This window comes from Urocampus carinirostris, chromosome 5, assembly GCF_059441175.1.
Source record: "Urocampus carinirostris isolate Australia breed hairy pipefish chromosome 5, RoL_Ucar_1.0, whole genome shotgun sequence".
NCBI classification, from domain to species: Eukaryota; Metazoa; Chordata; class Actinopteri; order Syngnathiformes; family Syngnathidae; genus Urocampus; species Urocampus carinirostris.
In genome coordinates, this window is record NC_142353.1 from 42,020,503 (window position 1) to 42,045,662 (window position 25,160).

General features: G+C 42.3%; 1 protein-coding gene across 1 annotated transcript in view; it reads left to right on the plus strand.

The window, feature by feature from the left end:
- loxl2b (lysyl oxidase-like 2b) overlaps nucleotides 1–25,160 on the plus strand; it is a 71,694-nt gene that overhangs the window by 6,535 nt on the left and 39,999 nt on the right. The window contains exon 4 of the mRNA XM_088336880.1: nucleotides 144–319. Coding sequence (XP_088193006.1) covers nucleotides 144–319 — 176 coding nt within the window. The remainder of the gene's footprint in view (nucleotides 1–143; nucleotides 320–25,160) is intronic.

Here is a 25,160-nt window from a genome sequence, read left to right on the forward strand (position 1 = left end):
CGTTCGGGTCTTGACAACGACCAGTTTTCGCATATTCTTCTCAAAAACGTTGCGCAATTTTCATCCTGTGTTGATTCTAAAACGGGAGTCTGCCCACCATCACCATTGCGGAACTGACAATTATTGTTTTTTTCTTCCATCAGGACCCATCTGGTTCGATAATCTTCACTGTTCTGGCAAAGAAAGGACTTTGGCACAGTGTCCCTCTAACGGGATCGGCATTTCGGACTGTAAGCACAGTGAAGACGTTGGAGTGATGTGCAGCGATAAAAGGATCCCCGGATTTAAATTTTTCAACGTTCTTCCCAACCATGTAGAGGTACGAATCCATTATCTTTCGCACTTTATCGTGTATATTACTGCATCAATCCTTGCTTGGGCCCTGTTTTTATGCTAATATGCACACTTGCAAATTCTAATTTCAAAGGTATTGGGGTGTTGCAAAATAAACAAAAACGGAATGAAATGATGTGTTCATACTTTTAAATTATTGTCAAATATACCTGGCATATTTGCCTATTTTGTCAGGACCAGAACAGAAACAGGACCCACTTGCGTGACGTTTACCACAAGTTTTATTGAAAGGGAGAGGAAGGGCTGCGCCCATGACCCGGTGTTCGCTGGGCGCAGGAAGCAAATCGCTTTCGTACTCGGATTGTGATCCGAACACGGAAGTGGATCTTCCGTAGCGAGTGATAGCGGTGTCAGGGGCGGAAAACTGGTCGGTAGCCGGGACTGGGAGAGCAGGACGTGGTCGGAAACAAGTCGTGAGCCAGAACGGGAGAGTAGACGTAGTCGGGCACAATAAGGGGTCGTAAGCCAAGACGGGAGAGCAGATTTGGTAAGGATCCAAACAGGTCGTAGCCGGGGACAAACGGGAGAGCAGACGTGGTCAGGATCAAAACGGATCGTAGCCGGAGACAGACGAGAGCAAAAACGGGACAGGTGGGAGTCAGGGTCGAAAAAGGCTTGCCTAGTATCCACGGAGATTCGCAGACGAACTGACAACCGGGGATTGACAGGGTTCAAATCGTGACAGGGAGCCAATCAGAACCCGCTGCGGGTGGCGCCAAATGAGCAGGCACAGCTGAGTCACATCAGTATCATGACATATTTTGGTGCAAGAACAAGTGGCTAAAACTAAAAACGATGTTGTTACTTCCTGGTAAATGTGTCTGTTATCTTGAGAGTCATTAAAAAAGTATCCAATATTAAGTTTTCAGACACTACAATTCTGGGACAATTCAAATCCCAAAAGGTCCCTGAATAATCAAATTTTAAAATAGTTTAATTTAGCGATTAATTTGCTAAACAATATGTTGTTGATTAATTTAGTAATTGTTGCATGCTCATTCAATCGATTGATTTAAATCATTTTGGAATTGCAAGTCAATTTATTCTTTTTCTATTTACTTTGCACACACCCATACTTATAACATTGGTAAAAATGGCGGCGCCCTCTGTTGGCTGCGGCTGCATCGGCTCGCTACAATGGGTCAGGTGTATCGACATTTCGTTCTGTGTACATTGTTACAAAGAATGACAATACAAAGGAAATTATTATTATTATTATTATTATTTATTGTCAACCGCTCCTTCGATAGTCCACAAAAGTGAGCTTTTACATTGTTGTGGCGTAAAACACTGGCTATATAAATGTGAAACGGACTGCATTTCACTGAAGACTTCTGAAAGCGCTTTACAATGTACTTCACAATTAACCATTCACAACTTATCGAGCGCATTAGGGGTTTAGCGTCTTGCCCAAAGACACTTCAACATTTAACTCGGAGGACCCGGAAATCAAACTTTTTTCTGTACAATCTCCCCAAATTGACTAGCATGATAGCGGAAAACTTTCGTTTTGTGCTGCTTTCCGTGGTCGAAAACTCCCATTATCCGGCGCCTCTCCGCCCCGCCCCCCTCCTTTTTTTCTATCATTAATTCTCCGTGTTAATAAACTGTGTGTGTGCTTTTTCAATCGGCCTGGCTCATTGAATTCATTTTCTTGGGATTAGTAATTCATATCAGAACTCAAAAGAACTTTAAGTAATAAAGTAACTTAATTTTTCAGAGAAAAAAAAATTATGATGGCGCACAGCAACACTTGGAGGCAAATTTGTTTACTGATTGCAGTATAGAATAATTTCTTTCAATCCTAACGATTTTCAAAATTAAAGATAGAAAAATCCCTACAGCCAATACCGATAACCGTCAAATTCTCAAATATTGGTGCTGATAACAGGGCAGCCTGATAATCAGTCAAGCTCTATTGTGGACACCATTGGTATTTGCTAATGACAGTATTTTGAATCAATTATAAATGTTAAAATTTGTTAAAATTCGTGCACTTAAAAAGTAAATACATTTCCGCAAACTAATTTGTTCTTTCTTTTAGTGAAATATGAAAAAAAAATAGGGAAAACATTTGCTAATTCTCCCCCATTTAAAAAATAGAAAGAAAAAATAATCAGGATAAAATTGAGAGTGCCAGTTTTCTTTTAAATCGCAAATTTGTATTTTAGCTGTATCAGCCACCCCTATTTGCAGATTTTTCAATGAGAGTAAGTCAGCGAAAGTAATATTTAGGTGCGTAATTGTTAGGTGTGGGCACTCATAACCGTCTAATTTGGCCGGCAGGACGTTTGAAGTCTTGCTAGTGTCTGGCTAGCAAATAAGCAATAGAATTCCGCAAAAGAAACCGTTATCTCTAAGCGCGCTATACAATCTTCATGGATTCACATTCCAATCTTATGAGAAGCATGTTGAGGTAGGTATAGCTTTTCCTTTTTGGGACTGTTGTTTTTTGTTACTGCAGAGAGACTTGTTTTGTTTAATGATTGGCTTGCGTACGTGCTGGAACAGCAAGATGTAATGTTCTCCCAGAGGTCCAGTTATCTAAGTCAAGCCGAGCTGTTTTTCTAAAACACATCTGGACCGCTTGCCAGATTGCATGCACATTGCCGTGTAATCTGGAAGCTTTATCATGCTGTCCTACCTATGAACACTTTGATGGGTAAGGATTGCAGTCAGTGCTCCCTTTAAGCTGCGCGCGTGCGCAATTGCGCACTGCTCGTACATTTTCAGCGCACAAGAAAATCTAGCCAGTGCACAAAAATAAGGGCTCAAAATTACTAATTAAGAAGCGACTTAAGTCAAAGTTACAGTGCATGAAGGTAAAAAATACACGGGTTCCCCTGTTGAATTTTGAAGTCGAGTCGAAGTAGAACGAAGTAGAGTAAAGTTAGTAGAGTTTGTCGAGAACCGGCTTCTTCGGCTCGGCTCACTAAAAGGGACCGGCTCTTTCGGGTCCTAAACGGCTCTTCGGGTTGTTTTTGCTTCTTTAATCCCAACATGACCAAATATTAAGTAAAATTATGCACAAAATGACTTAAAGAATTTGGGCAAAAGAACAAAAAAGAAATAAATACCAAAATGAAAAAGTAGTGAAATGCTGAGAAAAAAAGAAACAAAAGGAAGAGAAAAAAAGAAAGGGACATTTTAGAAAAAAAGCCAGAAAAAAATAAAAGAAAGAAATGTAGGAAAAAGTAAATAAAGAACAAAAAGAAAAAAGTAACAGCTCGGAAAAAATAAACACAGTGAGATTTTTTTTTTAAAGGAAATTTAAAAAAAAGTAGAAAAATAACACGGAAAAAAGAAAAACAAGTTTGTGTTGCATTCAAATAATTTCCAATTATATCAAATGAATCTGGTTGCCAACATTGTACTTCCACTAAAAAAATTTGATTAAGTACAGTTCTCTATCTTACAACTGACTCAATAAGCCCCCAAAAATGTTAATATTATGCGAAAAAAATATATCAGGAAATAAAAAGAAATGGATATCTTGTGAAAGAATTGTAAGAACAAACGACGTTTGTAGGCCGTACAACCTTTGCAATAGTACATGAGTCAATTCATTCAAAAGAGAAAAATCATTTTGCATTGCCGGAAACTGAGCAAAATGTCAAGTTTTGGACATGTTTGATAATTAATTATCTTGCCACACTTGGGATTATTGTTGCTCACTGTTGTTTCAAGCATTGCTCACCGATTTTGTGTGAACGCTCAGACCCGTGGAAAATTACAGGGATTTTATGCATTCTGACCGTTAGATTGCTTCTTGAGCATTTTGAGGAGCTACAGTCTTTCGAACTGGGCTACTCTAAATTTGATGGCCTGTCAAACGCGAAGGAAATACCTCGACAATGACCTAAACAGGAATCCCTGCTTACCTTTGCTTAAAGGGGGCATATTTTGTTTTTAGTCCTTAGCTGTTTTGCACTTTTGAAGTCAGAAAGGTGTTTTGTGAGAATATGTTATTACTCCCTTCCGCAATTTACGATGTGTCTCAGTAAGCTGAACAGTAAACAACTGAAAACCACTGTTTACAGAAGCGCCTGAAATATTTATCTTGCGACTTTCTATCCCCGTTTTTTTTTGTATCGCTGCTTCAACATTACACTTGACTTGGCCACTGGAAACTTTCTGAGGTCTGACCTGCATTCATAAGCATACATTCCATTCTATTTCTGAGCAAATCCTACGTGGTCAAATTCAGGAGTTTATGAAATGCTTTTGGATGTGCATATCTATGACAGTCAGACGGACATAGACATTGAGTTACAATGACAGGAACAGAAACAGGAAACAGGTTAAATGCTGAATTTCGTTTAATTTTAAAGCCAGATTATGTTATTTACCATTGTTGACTGACTCTTTTTCGAAATGTACTAAACTTTAAACGTACATTACAGACTTTAACCCGAACATGTCAGGACCAGAACGGAAACAGGACCCACTCGTGTGACGTTTCTCACAAGTTGTATTAGCAGAAAGAGAAAGGGTTACGCTCTGAACGCGGAAGTGGGACTTCCGTGGCGAGCGATGGCGGTGTCAGGAACGGAAAAACGGGGGTAGAGCACTCGTCTTGGGATCAAGAGATCGCAGTTCGAATCCCGGCTCCTCCGTGTTACGTGTCGAAGTCTCCTTGGGTAAGACACTGAACCCCTAATGCCCCCAATAAGCAGGTTAGCGTCTTACATGGCTGCACGGCCGCTATTGGGAAATGTGAAGCACACTGTAAAGCGCTTTGGGAAGTCTTGACTTGAAGCGCTATATCAATGCAGATCATTTCATTTCATTTCATTTCATTTCAGTAGCCGGGGCAAAAGAGTAAAAAAATGTGCTCGAGATCAGAAACGAGTCGAAAGCCAGGAGAGGATAGTAGACGTGGTTAGGATCAAAAAACGGGTCGAAACCGGGAAACAGACGAGAGCAAAAACAGGTGAGAGTCAGGGTCAAAAAAAGCTTGCCTAGAGTACACTGAGGTTCGCAGATGGACTGACCACAGGCGACAGAAAGGAGTGGAGTGGGTTTAAATGGGGACAGGGAGCCAATCAGAGTCCGAGACAGTTGGCGCCGATAGAGCGGGCACAGCTCAGTCAGTAGCCGGGATAGAAGAGCAAACACGTGGTCGGATCAAAAAACGAGTTGAAAGCCAGGAGAGGAGAGTAAACGTGGTCGAGATCAAAAACGGATCGTTATTCGGGACGGGAGAATAGACGTGGTCGAGATCAAAACACGTCATAATTCGGGACGAGAGAGCAGACGTGGTGGAGATCAAAACAGGAGACAAACAGGAGCAAAATACGGGACAGGCGAAAAATGGCTTTCCGTGTAAAAAAAGAGATTCGCAGACGGACCGACCACCGAGGATTGGCAATTAGATACATTTTACTAATGTGTCATGATTACCGATGTGATGCACCTGTGCCCGCTCCTTTGGCCCCAACTGCCTCAGACTCTGATTGGCTCCCTGTTCCTATTTAAACCCTCTCCTTTCTGTCACCGGTTGTAAGTCTGTCTGTGAACCTCAGTTTACTCTGGGTAAACTTTTTCGACCCTGACTCCCACCTGTTTTTGCTCCCGTCTGTTTCCCGGTTTCGACCCGTTTTTTTGAGCCTGACCTTGTCTACTCTCCTCTCATGGCTTTCGACTCGTTTCTGTTCTCGACCACCTTTTTGCTCTCCTGTCCCGGCTACTGACCCATTTTTTTCGATCCCGACACTGCCATCGCTCGTCACGGAAGTCCCACTTCCGCGTTCAGAGCGACATGCTTCCCGCGACCAGCGATCACCGGATCGTGGGTGCAACCCTTTCCTTTCTTTCAATAAGCTTTGTGAGAAGCGTAACGCAAGTCGGTCTTGTCTCCGTTCCGGTCCTGACATCATGTTAGTAAAGTAATGATAAAATAACAAATCAAATGGGTTTTACACTTTGTCATTGTTTCTTATTGTTGTATCTAAAAATCAGGTATTCGCTTTTTCTTTAATTTATCACAATTTGTCATCCCCGTGTTTGTTTGGACACAGAGTTCACGTTTTTGAGAAACAGGAAATATGTTGTGGACTAGCAGGGTCGTCACAATTGAATTATGACTTTGTTTTGTTTGGCTGCAGCTTTTCTCATCTTAAAACTTGCCTCATGCACGCACACTTTATATGAAAAATGACACTGAGTCATCCTGTGGAGATTGTATAACTCAGTTTCCCATCTTAGGTCATCCCCCCCTCCAAGAACATAAATTAGGAAAATTCCATCTTACTCCTTTTAAACTTTGTGCGGGTTGAGCTGTTTGCTTTGTCAGCCATCATTGAACAGTAATTGTGGATTGTTATACGGTTATTATCAGGTCATCGAGCAGTGTCAGAAGTAATGTCTGCCCGGACGCCCGGGCGTGCATCTCTTACGTCGGGCGTATAATTTACAAAACGTCTCCGGACAACAAAAAACGAAAAATGTATTTTTCAAATCAAACCTTTCTCTTATGAAATGAAATGAAATGATCTGCATTCATAAAGCACTCCACATTTCCCAATAGTGGCCTTGCAGCCATGTAAGGTGCTAACCTGCTTATTGGAGGTATTAGGGGTTCAGTGTCTTACCCAAGGACACTTCGACATGTAACACGGACAAGCTGGGATTCGAACTGGGATCAATGATCCCAAGACGAGCGCTCTACCTCCTGAGCTACTGCCGCCCATTCCGATTTCAAAATCTTCGTCCGGTTTGGGAATTTTGGAATTTCAGTTCGTTTGGTAATTTGCATACTGGGCAGCCAATCAGAAGCCTGCATCGAATAACTTCCTGCTTACGGGCTTTCCCGAGTCTTATAAGGTCGTGTATTTGCATATCATTTTCCAAGGTAGACGCATAGAGAACACAAGAAAAATGGAGAAGTGGTGAGGAACCAAGCCAAAACCTCAGCCCCAGAAAAAAGATTCAAAAGAAGCTAACAAAATTTCCGACGCGACAAAATGTTAACGTACATTAAAAGCATCGTGGAAAGAGGGGTTCACGTGGCTTGTAGCAGACGACGCAATGCAAACATTGCATGAATGAAGATAAGTAAATACAGGTACATATTGATGGCAGATGGAACACAGCCATGATATATACATAAAATGAATGTTATAAGTAGATTTATAATAAACTTAATTATAAAGTGTTGTTCTGTTCTACCTTCTGATTATCAATCCTTAATACTTTGCAACAACGGGTTTTTTGCGATGAGTCGTCTTATTGCGTTTCAGGTTGTGAAAAATGGGGCAGGCAAGTTTATGGTTGTGTGCCTTGATGTCCGCTAACTTCTTGTCATGAGTTTCAGACACTGCATAGAGAATGTGTTTTTACTATTATTGCACATGACAAGGTGGTCTCCAACGTGGCTTCTGATCAGTTTTTGCAGCTATGGGAGATGCAAGAACTGAAACAGTAGATAGACGGATGACTTTTAAGGATTCGAATGAGTGATTCAAGTCTCTTAAAATAGTACTTGTTTACGTTTTGTAGCATCATCAATTTTGTTAGCTTCTTTTGAATCTTTCTTCTGGGGCTGAGGTTTTTGCTTGATTCCCAACCACTTATACATTTTTCTTGTGTTCTCTGTGCGTCTACTTTGGAAAATAATATGCAAATGCGTGACCTTATAACGCTCGGGAAAGTCTGGAAGCAAAAAGTTATTCGATGCAGGCTTCTGATTGGCTGCTGAGTATGGATAACGAACCGAAATTCCGAAATTTCCAAACCGAACGAAGATTTCGAAATATGAATAAAGCAAACGTTTGATTTGAAAAAAATAAAAACAAAATATATACATATTTTTTTTCTTCCTTGAAAAAAATGTCATTCTCCCGGGCAGAGACGTTCTGTAAGTTTCACGCCCTGGGCGTCCGGGCAGACGTTGTTTCAGACACTGCCTTTACCAATGATTCTGATTTTTCCAAATCTAGTTCCCTCACCCTGTAGTTAGGGGCATGAAAGTCCTTTTGTCATTGATTTATATTTCTTTAATCCCTTGAGAAAGTTGAAAAAATGAAGGAAATGAACTGTGTCATCCATTCTTGAAAAGAAAAATGGCGTCTACCGTGTCATTGCCTTTGGTGTCGTGTAGTTTTTCAAGGGAATGTTTCAAAATGACAGGGTGGCGTAGTAACACTGTTGGATAATGTGAAGTCCTTGGATTTTTTTAACCACAATAGTGTAATATCACAAACGTATTTGTTATCGCTGTCATTTATTTATTCTGAATATGCATCACAAGCGGTGAATGTCATAGCCAGAACGAAATCAGGACCCAGATGTGTAACGTTAAACACAAGTTTATTGAGATAAAGAAGAAGTGCAGCACCGCGATCCGGTGCTCGCTGGACGCAGGAAGCAAGCCGCTCACAGAATCGGATCGTGATCCGAATGCGGAGAACGGAAAAAAACAGGTCAATAGCCAGGACTGGAGAGCAAAACGTGGTCGGGATCAAAAACGGGTCGTAAGCCGGGATGGCAGAGCAAAAAGTGGTTGGGGTCGAAAAACAGGTCGTAGCCGGAGACAAACGGGGAAATCAGGAACGGGCGGGTGGAAAACGGGTGCAAAAAGTGGGGCCGACTGGAGTCAGAGTCTGAGTGCTTGCCTTGTAGAAACCGAGGTTCGCTGACGGACTGACAACAGGCGAGTGAAAGGACTGAGACAATCAGGAAGCCCGCAGCGGCTGGCCCCAAAGAGCGGGCACAGGTGAAGTTAATCAGTTATCATGACAGGGCAAGGCTTCCTGATCATTGTCAAAAACATTTCGGTAAATAAGGAAGCTACATAAACCACAATTTGTAGTATGATTGTTTTCTTTAAAGTATCAGCTAAGTAATGGGAAATCCTGGTGTATCGGGCGAGGCGTTGTCGGGAATTTTACTTGGGCAAGGTTGTTGGGGGCCATGGTTTGTTGAAAAAGTGCCAGGGAACCACAAGGGAGCACCAAAGAGCCACATCCAGTTCCAGGGCCGCTTTTAAGTAAAAGCAGATATTTATCAATTTTGTTGTTATTTATTTGGGGGTACCTTGACATGAAACCTGAAAAAACTTGCAGAGGCCCGAAGTACAACTGTGTTAATTTTTACGAAAATTAGTTCAGCCGTTTCGGACCGTATGAATCACATACACACACACAAATCCGAATTTATAAGGTAGTTTAAATAAATAACTAGATGGATTCGATTTTAGGAGAAATGGATTACAACAAATGACTGTAAAATAACAGTTTCTCAAGGTCGGGGCACATTTTTATGACACCACACAAAATAAATGCAAATTAGAAAGAAAGAAACTGTTGAGGTCAGCAAGTAGATAGATAGATAGATAGATACTTTATTCATCCTCGTAGTGAAATTTACACATCTAGCAGTATCCTTTTGTTGTTTATTAATATATTAACAGGATGGCCTCGGGGTGCTGTGTTGTAGTTAGCAACAGCGGAGTGGATGACGTCACACGCTAGTCCAAAAGTTCGACGTCCCTGCAGCAGATGGAAATCTTTGTGCCCAGGGTTACACCACCTCGTGTTCGCGTAGATAGCGAGTCCACCTCCTCGCCGCTTCCCGCAGGCTTTTGTGTCTCTGTCTTACAGCGCTGAAGCCGGGTAGTTCCACGTTAGCATCAGGGATGCTAGACGTGAGCCACGTTTCCGTAAAGCACAGCAAACTACACTCCCTGTACGCTTTGATGTTTGATGAAGTAATGATTCGTGTGCTGAAATCTCAAAGAGATGTTTGCTTTTCACGTTTCATTTTGACTAAATCCTCGCTGAAGGCTCCAATATTGCGTCATATTATGTTTTGTGAGCTGCCATTTCCAGGCATCATTCCTAAACTATGAAGTTCTGCTTTTGAGCTCAACATCATAAAAACAGTATTATCCTCTCGAACCTGTAGTTGCTGTGGGCTATACTGAGCTTTGGCTTTGATTTTCACTTTCAGGCAAACAGATGCCGGATCTAGTACTTGCTAGCTAAGAATATTTCTGTGGTAAAAAATGTTATTATTATGTGACAAAATATAACAGGAAATAAAATGAAACAGATATCTTGTGAAAGAATTGTAAGAACAAACGACGTTTGTAGGCCGTACAACCTTTGCAATAGTACATGAGTCAATTCATTCAAAAGAGAAAAATAATTTTGCATTGCCGGAAACTCAGCAAAATGTAACTTGATGTCAACTTTTGGACATGTTTGATAATGAATGATCTTGCCACACTTGGGATTATGGTTGCTCACTGTTGTTTCAAGCGTTGCTCACCGACTTTGTGTGAACGCTCAGACCCGTAAGGAAAATTACAGGGAACATTGCTACTGATACTTCTAAACCTTATTTTGTCTCTCTCCTCCTTCCATTGTAGCAAACTTAGGGCATTTCATTTGACATTCATCAGGCCAGTTTAGTGGTTACACGTAGACTAAACTTTGAACCACATCAAGGTACCGGCCAGGGTAGAAAGGAAAAATAAATCCATTTAAATGAGGTACAAACCGACAGATTCTGCACACAATTTATAGTGCGGTGAATGTCCTCGTATTTCATTCATAAATATGGCAACAGCATGCTTTGAACCCGCTGAACTTTTTCAGTAAAGAGCTGCCTGATCCAGACTATGATTACACCAACACAATTCAGATGAATCACAAGAGGGTTCAGTAAATAAGCAAAACAAAAACACAACTTAGACGTTCTCTAATTTAGGGTATCCAAAATCCATTGGTATGTGCTAATAGCGCACATTGATTCTTAAATTTTGCTATCCCACAGTTAAGACCAAATGAATAATCCAAATCCTACCGCAACCTTGATGTGGAGCTCTAACATCCTACATGCCGACATTTCTTTGTGTAAATATTGTGTAAATTATAACTATAACCTTATTTTATAACCTTATCTTCTCTGTTCCGAAAACAGCAGCACAATTCTGACGTCATGAGATCGAACCTCCTGTGGGGAGTTTGCATTTTCTCCCTGTGCTTGCGTGGGTTTCCTCCGGGCACTCCGGTTTCCTCCCACATTCCAAAAACATGTCTCATCTCATCTCATTATCTGCACCGCTTATCCTCAGTAGGGTCGCGGGGTGCTGGAGCCCATCCCAGCAATCATCGGGCAGTGGGCAGGGGACACCCTGAACTGGTTGCCAGCCAATCGCAGGGCACACAGGGACAAACAACCCGCTCGCTCGTTCACACCTAGGGACAATTTGGACCGGCCAATCCACCTGAAATGCATGTCTTTGGAATGTGGGAGCAAACCGGAGTGCCCGGAGGAAACCCATGCAAGCACGGGGAGAACATACAAACTCCACACAGGAAGTCCAGTAGCTGGATTTGAACCCACACAGGAGGTTCCCAAGACCTTAGAACTGTGCCGCACATGCGCTAACCACTGCGCCGCCGTGCTGCCTTCCAAAAACATGTATGTCAGGTTAATTGGCTGGTCCAAATTGCCCACTGGCCGAAGATGGCTGGGATAGGCTCCAGCACCCCCACAACCCTACTGAGGATAAGCGGTGCAGATAATGGATGGAACATAGTCTAAACTTTCATTATACTGGCAACCAAAAACAAATCGTACAATCTTTCATTAATGGCAATTTTAATCCTCAAATCCTTAAATAGTGGGATGTGTGGACGCGTTCTAAGGGATGGGCAGGGCACCTGTATGATACGGCAGGGGTAAACCAGTGAAAGCTTTCGGGCCATGCTGTTGAACAAAAGAGTGTGTTGTGTCACCCTGACCGAGTTACGCTTTCTTGTGTCCTGTTTCATCTGGAGGGACGAAAGCATGACCGACTTGGGTGCCGAGGTGCCTAACTTGTTTGGATGTTTGGGCATTTGGCTTGGCCATGGTCCAAAATATTTTGTCTGTGTATTTTGCTATTTTTTCCCTTATTTATCTTCTTTGTTATTGTATGTGTTTGTCTTGCTGTCTGTCACCCCTCTTGAGGGATATGACCAAGGTAGATAGATAGATAGATAATCCTCAAATCCTACCTGGGTTCTTTTGCATACCTGTCAACCTGTACGGTTTTGCCGCACAAAGTACGTTTATCGTGCATTTTAAGACGTGTACGACGTTCCGAGAAAATCTGTGCAACGCAAATTTATCAATTATGGGTACCATCCGGTATACACCGACTATCACGAAACAGCAAACCAATCAAGTCAAAAGAGTTCGCCGCGGAAGCCTCTATCTCAGTATTGTTTTTTTCCGTTGTAAACGAAGCGAGCGGTTTGATGTAGTGAAAGGAAGTCCGTCTCTTTTTAGAGAACCGGCTTTTTCGGCTCAACTTATTAAAGAGAGCCGGCTCTCAAACAGCTCACTTGTTTTGATGCATTATATCACGAATGATTATGTTGTATAAAGAAGTTAAGAAAAAAGGAAGTATAAAAGGAGGAAATGAAAAAAGACAGGTTTGTGGTTATCCCTTTAATCAGTTTATTACCAACAATAATTTGATGCAGAAAATGGATTCATAATTTGAATAAGAAAATGTATTATTCTACTTAATTATATTTGCATGTATTTTTCCTTCTACGGTGAACGTCCAAGCGACTTAATTTTTTTGAACTTATTTATAATAAACCTCATTCATGTCGAGCAACTCAAGATCTCACAACAAAATTAACAATAATCAATTAATAATATATATGATTTAACGAAACACATGTATAATATAACATGTTAAACGACATAATTAAACACGTTTGAAAAAAAAAATATGGTGTGAGATTATTTTGTATTTTGTAAGGGAAAATACGACCGTTTGTAAGGGCGTGCAGCCCTGGAGGTTGACAGGTATAGTTTTGCATAACAAGACCCAAGGCCTATTTTTAAAAAAACGATCACAAAAAGTCACACCATATTACTTGCCACCAACTACAACATTATACAACAAAATAGACATTTTTTACGCAAGCATTGTTTTTGTAACTTCATACGTCACTTTAAAAAAAGAGTTTCCATTCAGGCATTGATTCAATGCTCCGGCTCACAGTTGCCAAGGCTGTGGGAAAACATCTGTTTCTACTTTGCGAACAAATACATTTTTGGACAGGGTGCTTATGCTGCAAACCCGGACGTTTTGGAACTGTAAAATTGTGTTTGTCTTGCATCAACACGATACATAATATATAAAAATGAGCTCGGATGTACCTGATTATAAATTTCCTTCCTCAAAACAGGATACTGTTGTAGTATTTTTAATAACCTATCCTTATTCCTTTTCTCCAGCTTGACAAAAACGCACTTTAATACAATACAGAGTTGCAAAATGAAATGCTCACAGTCAATGTTCCCTCTAAACTGCGCGCGTGGGCAATTGCGCACTGCCTGCACATTCTCAGCGCACAAGAAAATCTAGCCAGCGCACAAAAATCAGGGCTCGAAATTGCTAATTAAGAAGCGAATTAAGTCAAAGTTACAGTGCATGAAGGTAAAAATACACGGGTTCCCCTGACGTTGTGTCCTAAATGCGGTATTTTAAAGTCGAGTCGAAGTAGAACGAAGTTGAGTAAACAGGGATCAGAATTTTCCGCGGATCCGCGGATTTCCGCTGTTTTTGAACCCCAAAGGCATTCCGACTTTTTTACTTTTTCTCTTGCGTAGCAAACAAATTCAAAATCCGACTGTCTCACTCTTTCCTTTATTGCTCTGGCGCACCCTGGCGGCCGTTAGAAAAATTGGCCGCATTGTCGCACAAGCTGCAGGGACTGAACTGCATTTATCTTGCAGTATTTACAAAAAAATCAGTTATGTGGGCAAATTATTTTAATCTTCTAAAAATGTTACTTAAATGATAAATATAAGCATGGTTTTGGTCAAGTAAATTGCCTAAAACCCAGGTTTTTTTTTTTTTTTTTTGGGGGGGGGGTATGGGGGGGGGCTCCGCCCTGGTTTATTCATGGACGCTGGCTATTTCAGCTGAAAATGAAAATCTCCATTCTGATCCCTGAGTAAAGTTAGTGAGTCTTTCGAGAACCGGCTTCTTCGGCTCGGCTTACTAAAAGAGAACCGGCTCTTTCGGGTCCCAAACGGCTCTTCGGGTTGTTTTTGCTTCTTTAATCGCTACACGACCAAATATGATGTAAAATTGTGCACAAAATGACTTAAAGGAGAGGGGGGAAATAGAACAAAAAAGAAAAAACTACCAAAATGTAAAAGTAGCGAAAAGCTGAGAAAAAAGAAACAAAAGCAAGAGAAAAACGAAGGAAAAGTTCAGAAAAAAGCCAGAAAAAAAGTCAATAGAGAACAAAAAGAAAACAGTAACAGCTAGGAAAAAATAAACACAAAGAGATTTTTTAAAGGAATTTAAAAAAAAAATAGAAAAAAAGACAGGGGAAAAAGAAGAAAAAGTTTGTGTTGCATTCAAATAATTTCCAATTATATCAAGTGAATCTTGTTGCCAACATTGTACTTCCAGTAAAAAAAATGTGATTAAATACAGTTCTGTATCTTGCAACCGACTAAATAAGCCCCCAAAAATGTTTGTCAAGTCAAATCATTTTTATTTGTAAAGCCCTTAATCACAAAGAGTCTCAAAGGGCTGCACAGGTTATTGCACAGACTATTATTTCAGACTATTATTACACCATCCCCTGATCTGGAACCAACATGCGTCAAAAGATACCAGGAAAAAAAAAAATGAAAATCTTGTGAAAGAATTGTTGTAAAAACAAATGACGTTTGTAGGCCGTAAAACCTTTGCAACAATACATTAGTGAATTCATTCAAAAGTGATTTTTTTTTTTTGCATTGCCAGAAACTCAGCAAAATGTAACTTGATATCAAGTTTTGGACCTCTTTGATAATGCATTTGTTGCCACACTTGGGATTGCCGTTGCTCATTGTTGTTTCAAGCGTTGCTCACCGACTTTGTGTGAACGCTCAGACCCGTAAGGAAAATTACAGGGAACATTGCTCACAGTATATCCCAGTATTCGCATAACAGCACGGCACTTTTTTCCCTCATTGCGAGGATTTCTACTGTTTTTGAGAGCTGTTAAACGTTTCTATTAAAAACACGTGTTTATAAGCTTCAAGCTATTTTTGCTGGCATATGTTCACCCTCTGCACAAGAGGCCTGTACTCAAAGTGCATCACAAGTTAGTTTGAGACCGCAAATATTTTACAGTGTGGACATCGGGCTGGCAGCACGGCGGGGCAGTGGTTAGCGCGTGTGCGGCACAGTTCTAAGGTCTTGGGAACCTCCTGAGTGGGTTCAAATCCAGCTACCGGACTTCCTGTGCGGAGTTTGTATGTTCTCCCCGTGCTTGCGTGGGTTTCCTCCAGGCACTTCGGTTTCCTCCCACATTCCAAAGACATGCATTTCAGGTGGATTGGCCGGTCCAAATTGTCCCTAGGTGTGAATGAGCGAGCGAGTTGTCTGTCCCTGTGTGCCCTGCGATTGGCTGGCAACCAGTTCAGGGTGTCCCCTGCCCACTGCCCGATGATTGCTGGGATGGGCTCCAGCACCCCCGCTACCCTACTGAGGATAAGCGGTGCAGCTAATGAGATGAGACATCGGGCTCCTAAATTGATGTAACGCATGACGATATTATAGCCTGTGCATGTAGCTGGGACTAATAAACCATGACCTTAAGCTTTAGCTAATCTTCCAGTAACATGAAATAACACTGTTCTACTCAACAGTTTAAAAAAAAAAAGGGGAAGTGATGTCATCTAACTAAAAGTGTAACTACAAAAAGTTGAAGTGAGTTCCCACAGGAGACGTTAGTTTTGACATATGAAACCTCCCGTTGACCTCAACCGAAATGGAAAACATTCTCCAGGAAAGCGAGGACTGTGAAATAGTATTCACTGGTACTCTAATGACACATTTAAGAAGGTTTGTTTTTTTATAGTGCTGAAAATATTGTTTTATGTATTTAGAGGATTGAGATCTCTGTTTATTATGATTCTATAGTAGGGTTCAACATAAACTAATGTAATGCTATACCAGAGGTCGGGGATCTTTTTGACTCGAAGAGCCATAAAAGGAAAATATTTTCTGTTTTTTTTAGAGGAGGGGTTGGCAACCTATGACTCGCGTGCCACTGCTGGTTAACCAGTGGCACGCGAGTGCATGGCAAAATAATAATGATTATGTTTTAGAAATGCACATTTTCACCTGAAATTTAGACATTTTCAGTTGCGTGCTGTGTTATTTAGAGGCTTTACGGTAGCGCTGCTTCGTGTGTGTGTGTGTGTGTGTGTGTGTGTGTGTGTGTGTGTGTGTGTGTGTGTGTGTGTGTGAGTGTGTGTCCCGATGGATCACCACCTTAACGTGGTGGGGCACTTTGTGCGTCTTCATGACCCCTAGAGCTATGTCGGCGGGAGTCTCGTACTCCTGGTAGGGTTACCCAAGCCGAACAGGTCAAAGGGTAGAGTCCAGACTAAGAGTGATCCCAAAAGCTGGTGGCGGCACGCTTTGAGGCGGTTTCCTACAGACCTGGATCCCGGCAGCCCCCTGCAGTAGTAGGAAGATGCCGGTCGTCTAGGGTCTCCCTTGCCACTGGAACCATCTTCTTTACCATCAAGATAGTGGCGTTGGGGAAAGTGCATCCCTTACGCCACTTTAAAAACCATCATTGCGCAGGTATCCTCTTTTACCTGAGTCTCCGACCATAATCCAGGATCGGACTGTTCAAACATCAGCAGACTCACAAATAAAAGAAGATGGTCATTATCGAATCGATGGACACCCCAAGGAGGTGTGTGTGTGTGTGTCCGCGCTGAGGAGAGGAAAGATCCGCGTTTTAACCAAGCCACAGAAACACCGGCGCGCTATAAATGAACGAATTATGACCACTCCACCAGCAAAAAAATCTCTTTCTTTTCAGCCAGTGTGGACAAATGACTGGGGCTTTGTGCAAAAAATGTGTTACGCCTCGAGAGCATTGTACCTCACACTTCAAGTGTTAAACGTCATTACGAGACGAAACATGAACACGAATTCAAGGATAAGTCTGACAAGGCGGATACATTAAAACACGCTGTGTGCATGTACGGCCAATAAACACAGACCCTTAAAACCTTTATCATTGCTAAAAACACCACCACTGAAGCAAGCTATCACATTGCTCACTGCATAGCAAAGCACGGATAACCATTTAATATCTGCGACCAAATCAGCTGTTATTTCTGTTGCACTTATTTTCAACTTCTGCCTTGCTGCTGTCATTTCAACTTTTGATATTTTCTGCAATAAGATTTCATTGATGAATGGTATGGTAGTTGTCCATCACTTGTTTTTGATGGTAGTTAATTGTTGCTGAAGAATGGTTGATTCTGGTTAATTCTTGTGGTAAAAAGTTGAAGTCATGGATGGCTACAGGCCTTTCCACATGTTGCTCACATCCATTTTTTAATTTATTGATGAACAAGAATAAAGGAAGATAAATTGGTCAGTTATACGATTTCAATGTATATCCATGTTGTATATCTGTTGTTAAATTACAGCTCTTTTGGAAATAAAAAAAAAATGTTCTCCGAGTCCATGATCTTGGTGTGGCACACTGATTTACAAGGAAATTTGAAAGTAGCACTCCACACCAAAAAGGTTGCTAACCCCTGTTTTAGAGCCTCAACATATAAAAACCAATTCAGCATATTCTATTTCAATGTGTGGCGTTTTGATGATTTAATAATATAATACCAGAGCCTGTGTCCTATATCACCAAATATCCCACTTAAAACGTGTCTCCCTCCCGTATTCACTTAAGAATGTTAAGGCTCATTTTGACCGTCTATCTTTTGGTAAATCATGGTTTCAAAAAGAGGTGTAAAAATGTCACTAAATACTGCAAACGAGAAGGATACTGATGTATTGATTGGAGTGTTCTATGTGTGCAGAGATCTGCTCACGCCTACAGCTCACCCAATATAATTGCTCTGGGTGCATAGCTGTTTTTTCAGGTGTTTACAGTTTATTCTGTGGCTTTTCATCAACAAAGAACTTACCGTATTTTCACGACTATAAGGCGCACCGGGTTATAGGGCGCACCCCCCAAAAATAGTTTTTGGTCCTATATTTTCCATACATAAGGCGCACCGGGTTAGAAGGCGCTGCAATGGGAACGTCGACAAAACAGTCAGATAGTTCAGTCAAACTTATTACCCCCTTAACATTCCGAAAGCTTGCAAAGAAGCAAATACGTGTCTCACACATGTACGGACACAGTGTCTGTAGGATGTCACCAGTCACTCAAATGCGACTTAATATTGATCCATATATAAGGTGCACTGTATTATAAGGCGCATGGTCAGCTTTTGAAAAAAAAATAAAGGCTTTTAGGTGCGCCTTATAGTCGTGAAAACATTGTTTAATGGGTTTCAAGAAAAAGGGTTCCTTAGAGACAAACACCCAAAACAGGGTTTGTTGGTGAAACCTTGCCCTATATATTTTGGACCGAACCTATTGTTATCTGTTTGGTTTTGACTTTGTATACACTGTAATTGGCAAGTCATAGGGTAGAGTATCTGGGTCCTGATTTTATCTCTGAGCCAGCTGAACTCTAAAATGAGCCATATCTGGCTTGCAAGCAATACATTCTTGACCCCTGTGCTATGCCATCAGCGATACTTCAGTGAATAGTTGTAAATTCATGAACTTTTAAGATGGCTAGATACAAGAGCAGTTGAGATCAAATGGGCTGTCAGTTCCACAAAAAGGCAATTTAAGGTCATGAAACTGTGTGGTTTGGTTTGAAGACTTTGGTCCCCAGCCTACATTGAGCCCCGCCTTGAACTGTGTTTTGCAACCAGGGATTTTTCTTTTCTGTAAAATATTGTCGTCAGTAGTTCAGGCGAAATGATCCCATTGTCTTAAAATGCAAATCTATTTTAAAATATATATCAAGTTACTTTTTAATCTTCACAATTTATTTCATGCGGACTGTCAAATTGTTGGCGCTGTGCTAATTTGATACAATGTTTCCAATACATAGGAGTTTAATTGGACCTGCCAGAGTATCATAAACTTCTTATCTCATCTCATCTCATTAGCTGCACCGCTTATCCTCAGTAGGGTCGCGGGGGTGCTGGAGCCCATCCCAGCAATCATCGGGCAGTGGGCAGGGTACACCCTGAACTGGTTGCCAGACAATCGCAGGGCACACAGGGACAGAAAACTCGCTCATTCACAGGGACAGACAACTCACTCATTCACACCTAGGGACAATTTGGACCGGCCAATCCACCTGAAATGCATGTCTTTGGAATGTGCGAGGAAACCGGAGTGCCCGGAGGAAACCCACGCCAGCACGGGGAGATCATACAAACTCCGCACAGGAAGTCAGGTAGCTGGATTTGAACCCACACAGGAGGTTCCCAAGACCTTAGAACTGTGCCGCAAACGCGATAACCACTGTGCCGCCGTGCTGCCCGTATCTTACAACTTGTATTTCTATAAAATATAATATTATTTTGAAATATATATGAATGCTGAGCTAATCAAAAAAACGTTTAGGTTTTCTCATTACATAAATGATCACAAATGGTATTTTCAATGGCATTCCGCTGTGCTGCCATTGCAAGCAATCAGGAAAACACTTTGGTGGACACGGGCCCGAACTGTAGCTCATAAGTTGCGTGTTACAATAACCCCCTGTAAACCAACAAAGAAGAACTGGCATCCTATCATTGCAGCAATAATTTGATTAATTTTACAATTGGTGATTTGGTCTGTTTACCCGCCAATCCGATATGTTCGGCAGTGGCTGAGGCCAAACTCGGGAATGGGAGGAGTTTGGTGAGGCCATGGGAAGCGACTTCCGAAAGGCTTCGAGAAAATTCTGGTCCACCATCCGGCGTCTTAGGGGGGGAAGCATTTTCCCATCAACACTGTATAGTGGCGATGGGGCACTGATGACCTCGACCGGGGATGTTGTAAAGCGGTGGGCAGTATACTTTGAAGACCTCCTCAATCCCACCAACATGTCTTCCTCTAAGGAAGGAGAGCCTTGGGTGCCCTGAGGTGGGCTCTTATATCTCTGGGGTTGAAGTCACTGAAGTGGTCAAAATGCTCTTTTGTGGAGAAGTTCCGCCCAGAATTTATTAAAGCTCTTGATGTTGTTGGCTTGTCATGGTTGACACGCCTCTGCAACTCTGCGTGGACATCGGGGACAGTCCCTTTGGACTGGCAGACTGAAGTGGTGGTTCCCCTTATCAAGAAAGGGGACCGGAGAGTGTGTTCCAACTACAGGGGATCATACTTTTCAGGCTCCCTGGTAAGGTATTTTGGTACTGGAGAGGAGGATTCAGTCAGGAGGAAGCAGGGTGATTTTCGCCTGGGCCATGGAACAGTGGACAAGCTCTACACACTCTGCAGGTTCCTCCAGGGTGCATGGGAGTTTGCCTATCCAGTCACATGTAGTGTTTTGTGGACTTGGAGAAGGTATTGACCATGTTCCTCGGGGAGCCGTGTGGGGGTTGCTCCAGGAGTATGGGGTGCCGCACAGTCTTATCAGGGCTGTGCGGTTCCTGTATCCCCAGTGCCAGAGTTGGGTCCGCATTTCTGGCAGTAAGTTGGGTTCGTTTTCAGTGGGAGTTGGACTCCACCAGGGCTGCCCTTTGTCGCCGTTTCTGTTCATACAGTTTATGGACAGAATTCCTAGTCACAGCCTGGGCGAGGAAGGTATCTGGCTTGGAGGCCTCACCATTTAATCTTTGCTTTTTGAAGATGGTGTGGTAGCAGTGGCTTCCTCAAGCCATGATCTTCAGCTCTTAATGGAGCGGTTCGCAGCCAAGTGTGAAGCAGGCAGGATGAAGATCAGCACCTCCAATTCCAAGACCATGGAAAAGGGTGGCATGCTTCTTCCGGTTGGGAATGAGATGCTACCCCAGGTGGAGGAGTTCAAGTATCTTGGCCTCTTGTTCACGAATGAGGGTAGGATGGAATGGGAGATGGACATACAGACAGGTGGAGCGTCTGCCGTTATGCGGACCCTGTACCTGTTCATTGTGGTGAAGAAAAAGCTGAGCCGAAAAGCAAAGCTCTCGATTTACTGGTAGATCTACGTTCCTACCCTCACCTTTGGTCATGAACTGTAGGTCACGACCGAAAGAACAAGATCCCAGATACAAGTGGCTAAGGTGAGTCTCCTCCACCAGGTAGCTGGGCTCTCCCTTAGAGAAAAGGTGAGACACTCAGACATCGGTGGAGAAACTCATTGTAGAGCCGCGGCTCCTCCGCATTAAGAGGGGCCAGTTGAGGTTGCTCAGGCATCTGATAAGGATGGCTCCTGGACGCTTCTCTTAGGAGGTGTTCCGGACATGTTCCTCGGGCAGGAGGCCCCGAGGACGACCAAGGACATGCTGGAAAGACTATGTCTCTAGGCGGGCCTAGGAACGCCTCGGGATCCCGTCAGATGAGCTGGATGAAGTGGCTGGAGATAGGGACGTCTGGGCTTCTCTGCTGAGGCTGCTGCTCCTGTGACCTGACCCCGGATAAGCGGAAGAAAATGGATGGATGGATGGATGGATGGATTGTTGGATGGAACATTTTTTTCCCCCGAGACTCTCCCCCCACCACAAAATTCTATGGGAAACACTGAGCCAAGTCATAAAGCATTCGGTAACGTATTTTTTTTTCCCAATTTGACTGGCAAACTGTCAGTTGAGTCTGTGTAAGACTTTGGGTTTATCATTTTTGTACACATGTACATTGTGTATATGTGAGTCTAATTACAGTACTGTAATTGTATTCAAGTTCAGATTTTATAAGTCTTTTGCACTTTGACCCAGCATGTAGTGTGCCTTTAACTCAAAAACCTGCTGTTATCATGTGACCCTCAACCAAAATGTATAAAAGTGATGGCATGCTGGCTAAGGCTGTCCTAGCAATTAAAGGCATCCGATGGAGGACCTGTCTTTTCTTCTTCACATATCATCACACAAATGGCTTTTCCATCTGCTTTATTTCCCCCCCCCAAAACAAAATACAGGAAAAGCCTCTCTCCTTTGAGAACGCAGGGAACAAAACAAGACACACATGTTTGCAATTTCTTGACTGTCTCACATTTTCAGGGTGAGAAAACACGTGAGACGTGTCTGCTTTCCAGACTGGAAAGGAATTTTTTAAAACTGCAATTGAGCTGTTCAGATTGTCAGGGCAGATAATGGGGTTGATAAGTTTACTTCTTAGTAAATTCAAGTAGCTAATGTAGTTCTACTTTCTCTCTCTTGAACTGTATTTTATGTTGACATCAAAACATGTAAGCTCTCTTGTTAGTAAAAGTGTATGCGGTGATTCTGCACAAACTGTAAACATATTAGGAGCTTTTAAAAAACAAGCAACAACAAATGTCTTTGTGAACATGCACAAAAAGATAAACTAAACACAAGCTAAAGTACCTGAATTGATAGAGCTGACAGAGAGTGCTAAGCCACGCCCATCCAGTTACGGGATCCATGTATTATACGTGGGGCAAATAGGGTGGCCGAAGTAACAACTAAGACTCTTTAGTCGCTATTCCTGATAACATAGCCGTATCATTTCTTTCTTATCATGCAAACTTATCTTATGCCGGTCTACTTGTGACTCCGAGAGCCAAGAAGTCTGCAGGCTTGAGAGCGTTCTCCATCCGGGCCCCGGTGCTATGGAATGCCCTGCCTCCGGAGATAAGATCTGCAACCTCTATGGAAGTCTGTATTGTCCTGTCTTTTTCCGACTGCCTGCCTGGTAGTGATACGAAGGAGAAGGATGATTTGAGATGAGTCAGCGGACCAGCGTTTGACCTGAAGCATGTGAACGCCTGCATGGACCAGCTGGCAGAGATGGGAAGCTGCGTCGTGGCTGTCATAGACTTTCTGGACCAGTTTACAGGCTGGGGGCGTCGCTGCTGTCATGCACTTTTCCGGACAAATTCTCAACATGTTACCTAGTGTTTACTATGTTTGTGTACTGTAATGTTAAATGGTCGTCCTGAAAGGGGGATACCACTTGTGACGTCCCTTTTTAAGGTTTCTCTTTTTCCGCACGCTGAGGTTTTGAGTTGTTCCTTGCCCGCATGTTGGTTTAAGATCAGGTCATTGTGTCATTGTAATCCTGTGCAGTCCTTTGAGACATTTTTGTGATTAAGAGCTATATAAATACATTTGACTTGACTTAACTTGATCTCAAAAGGCAGTAGAAACCATTCTCATTTCTTCCACACAAAGTTTATAGATAGATAGATACTTTATTCATCCCCGTAGGGAAATTCACACTTTGTTGTTTATTACCAGATTAACATGATGCCCTAGGGGTGCTTGTAGCGGAGTGGATGACGTCACGTTAGTCCAAAAGTTTGACATCCCTGCGGCAGATGGAAATCTTTTCTCTGTGAAAATCCAGGGATACACCACCTCGTGTTAGCAAGTCCGCCTCCTCTCCGATTCCCCCCGGCTTCGTGTCTCTGTATAGCGGCGCAGAAGCCGGATAGCTCCAGGTAGCTCCGGGTGGCTACACGTTAGCGTCCGGAATGCTAAACGTGAGCCACGTTTCCGCAAAACACAGCAATTGCGCTCCCGGTGCGCTTCGATGTTTTCCACCAGCACTCGATGATTTGGTAGTGAGTTCGCATTTACCATGATTACGGATGATACCGAAGACTTATAACGCCGCTAGCCGCTTAGCTAGCTCCGGCTCTTCTTCCACGATAGGCCCCTTCATCACGCCGGCACGAGAATTCTTCAGGGCAAGGAGTTGATTCCTTGAATAAACGCATTTTGTGCGCTAAAACCCATGTCCATAGGATAGAAGTAATCCATAGTGTAGTTGTCAAAACGGGAAGAAAAACACCGAAGATAGGAGCAGACAATAAAACAATAAATCAGGGCAGCTGCTGGAAAAGGCATTTGGCATGTCCTTCATTCAGCACTGTCAAAAGGAAATTTGCCATCCTAATTCAAGCTAGGGCACAGGCAGCACGATTTATCTCAATTCTGGTTGCCATGAAGCATGTTCAGTTAATGAGCTTTTAAAGAAGGTTTATAGTTACAGTGCCATTTAAAAACAGTAGAAAGGTGAAAAACGGTTAATCATAGCAAGCTGGCAGGTCACAGCCAAGGCGTCTTGGAAATGGGGTGTTTTATTGCGTAACACAGAAAGTAAGATTACAGACTAGATGACCGACTATCAATTTTCCATCCTGCTAGTGCTCATTAAGCTCATGGATGAGTTAAAGACCAGCCCTGCTGTCTTTGGTAACACCCTTTTGACTTCCTGAGAACATGGAAAGCCATAAAGATGAAATTCAAAGCCCAAACCCGGGGGTCAACAATTTGCTATTCTGGAGCTTCAGCGCTACCTAGTGGCTCCTTGGCGCTTTTTCAAAAACATTTGAAAGATCATGGAGGAAATCCAGTTATTTTTTAGTTTAATATGGTTTATGTAGGATAGGTTTATGTCAAGATTTGTGTCATAAACTATGCCTACAGTAGACCACGAAAGTGAGTAAATTGGTAAGTTGGACAACAGTGAAGAAACATAGCTTCGATATAATGAAAGGTAGTCTGTGTAAAGCTTTTATGACATTGTATATTTATTTTAACCCTCCAAAAAGTCAAAATATAGCCATAAATAACTAAAGCTCTTTCAACAAAAGTAAGTACACCCTAAAGTGAAGGTTAGTGAAGTGTATGGTCTGAGTATTTCCAGGCTGCCCTGCCACCTCTTCAATCTCTGCAGCAATGCTTAGCAGCACTCATGCGCCTATTTCTTTTAAATAGCATGTGGATGTGACACTGTGCATGTTCAGTCAGCTTCTTTGGACATCCAACATGAGTGCATCCTGATTTTTGAATTGCTG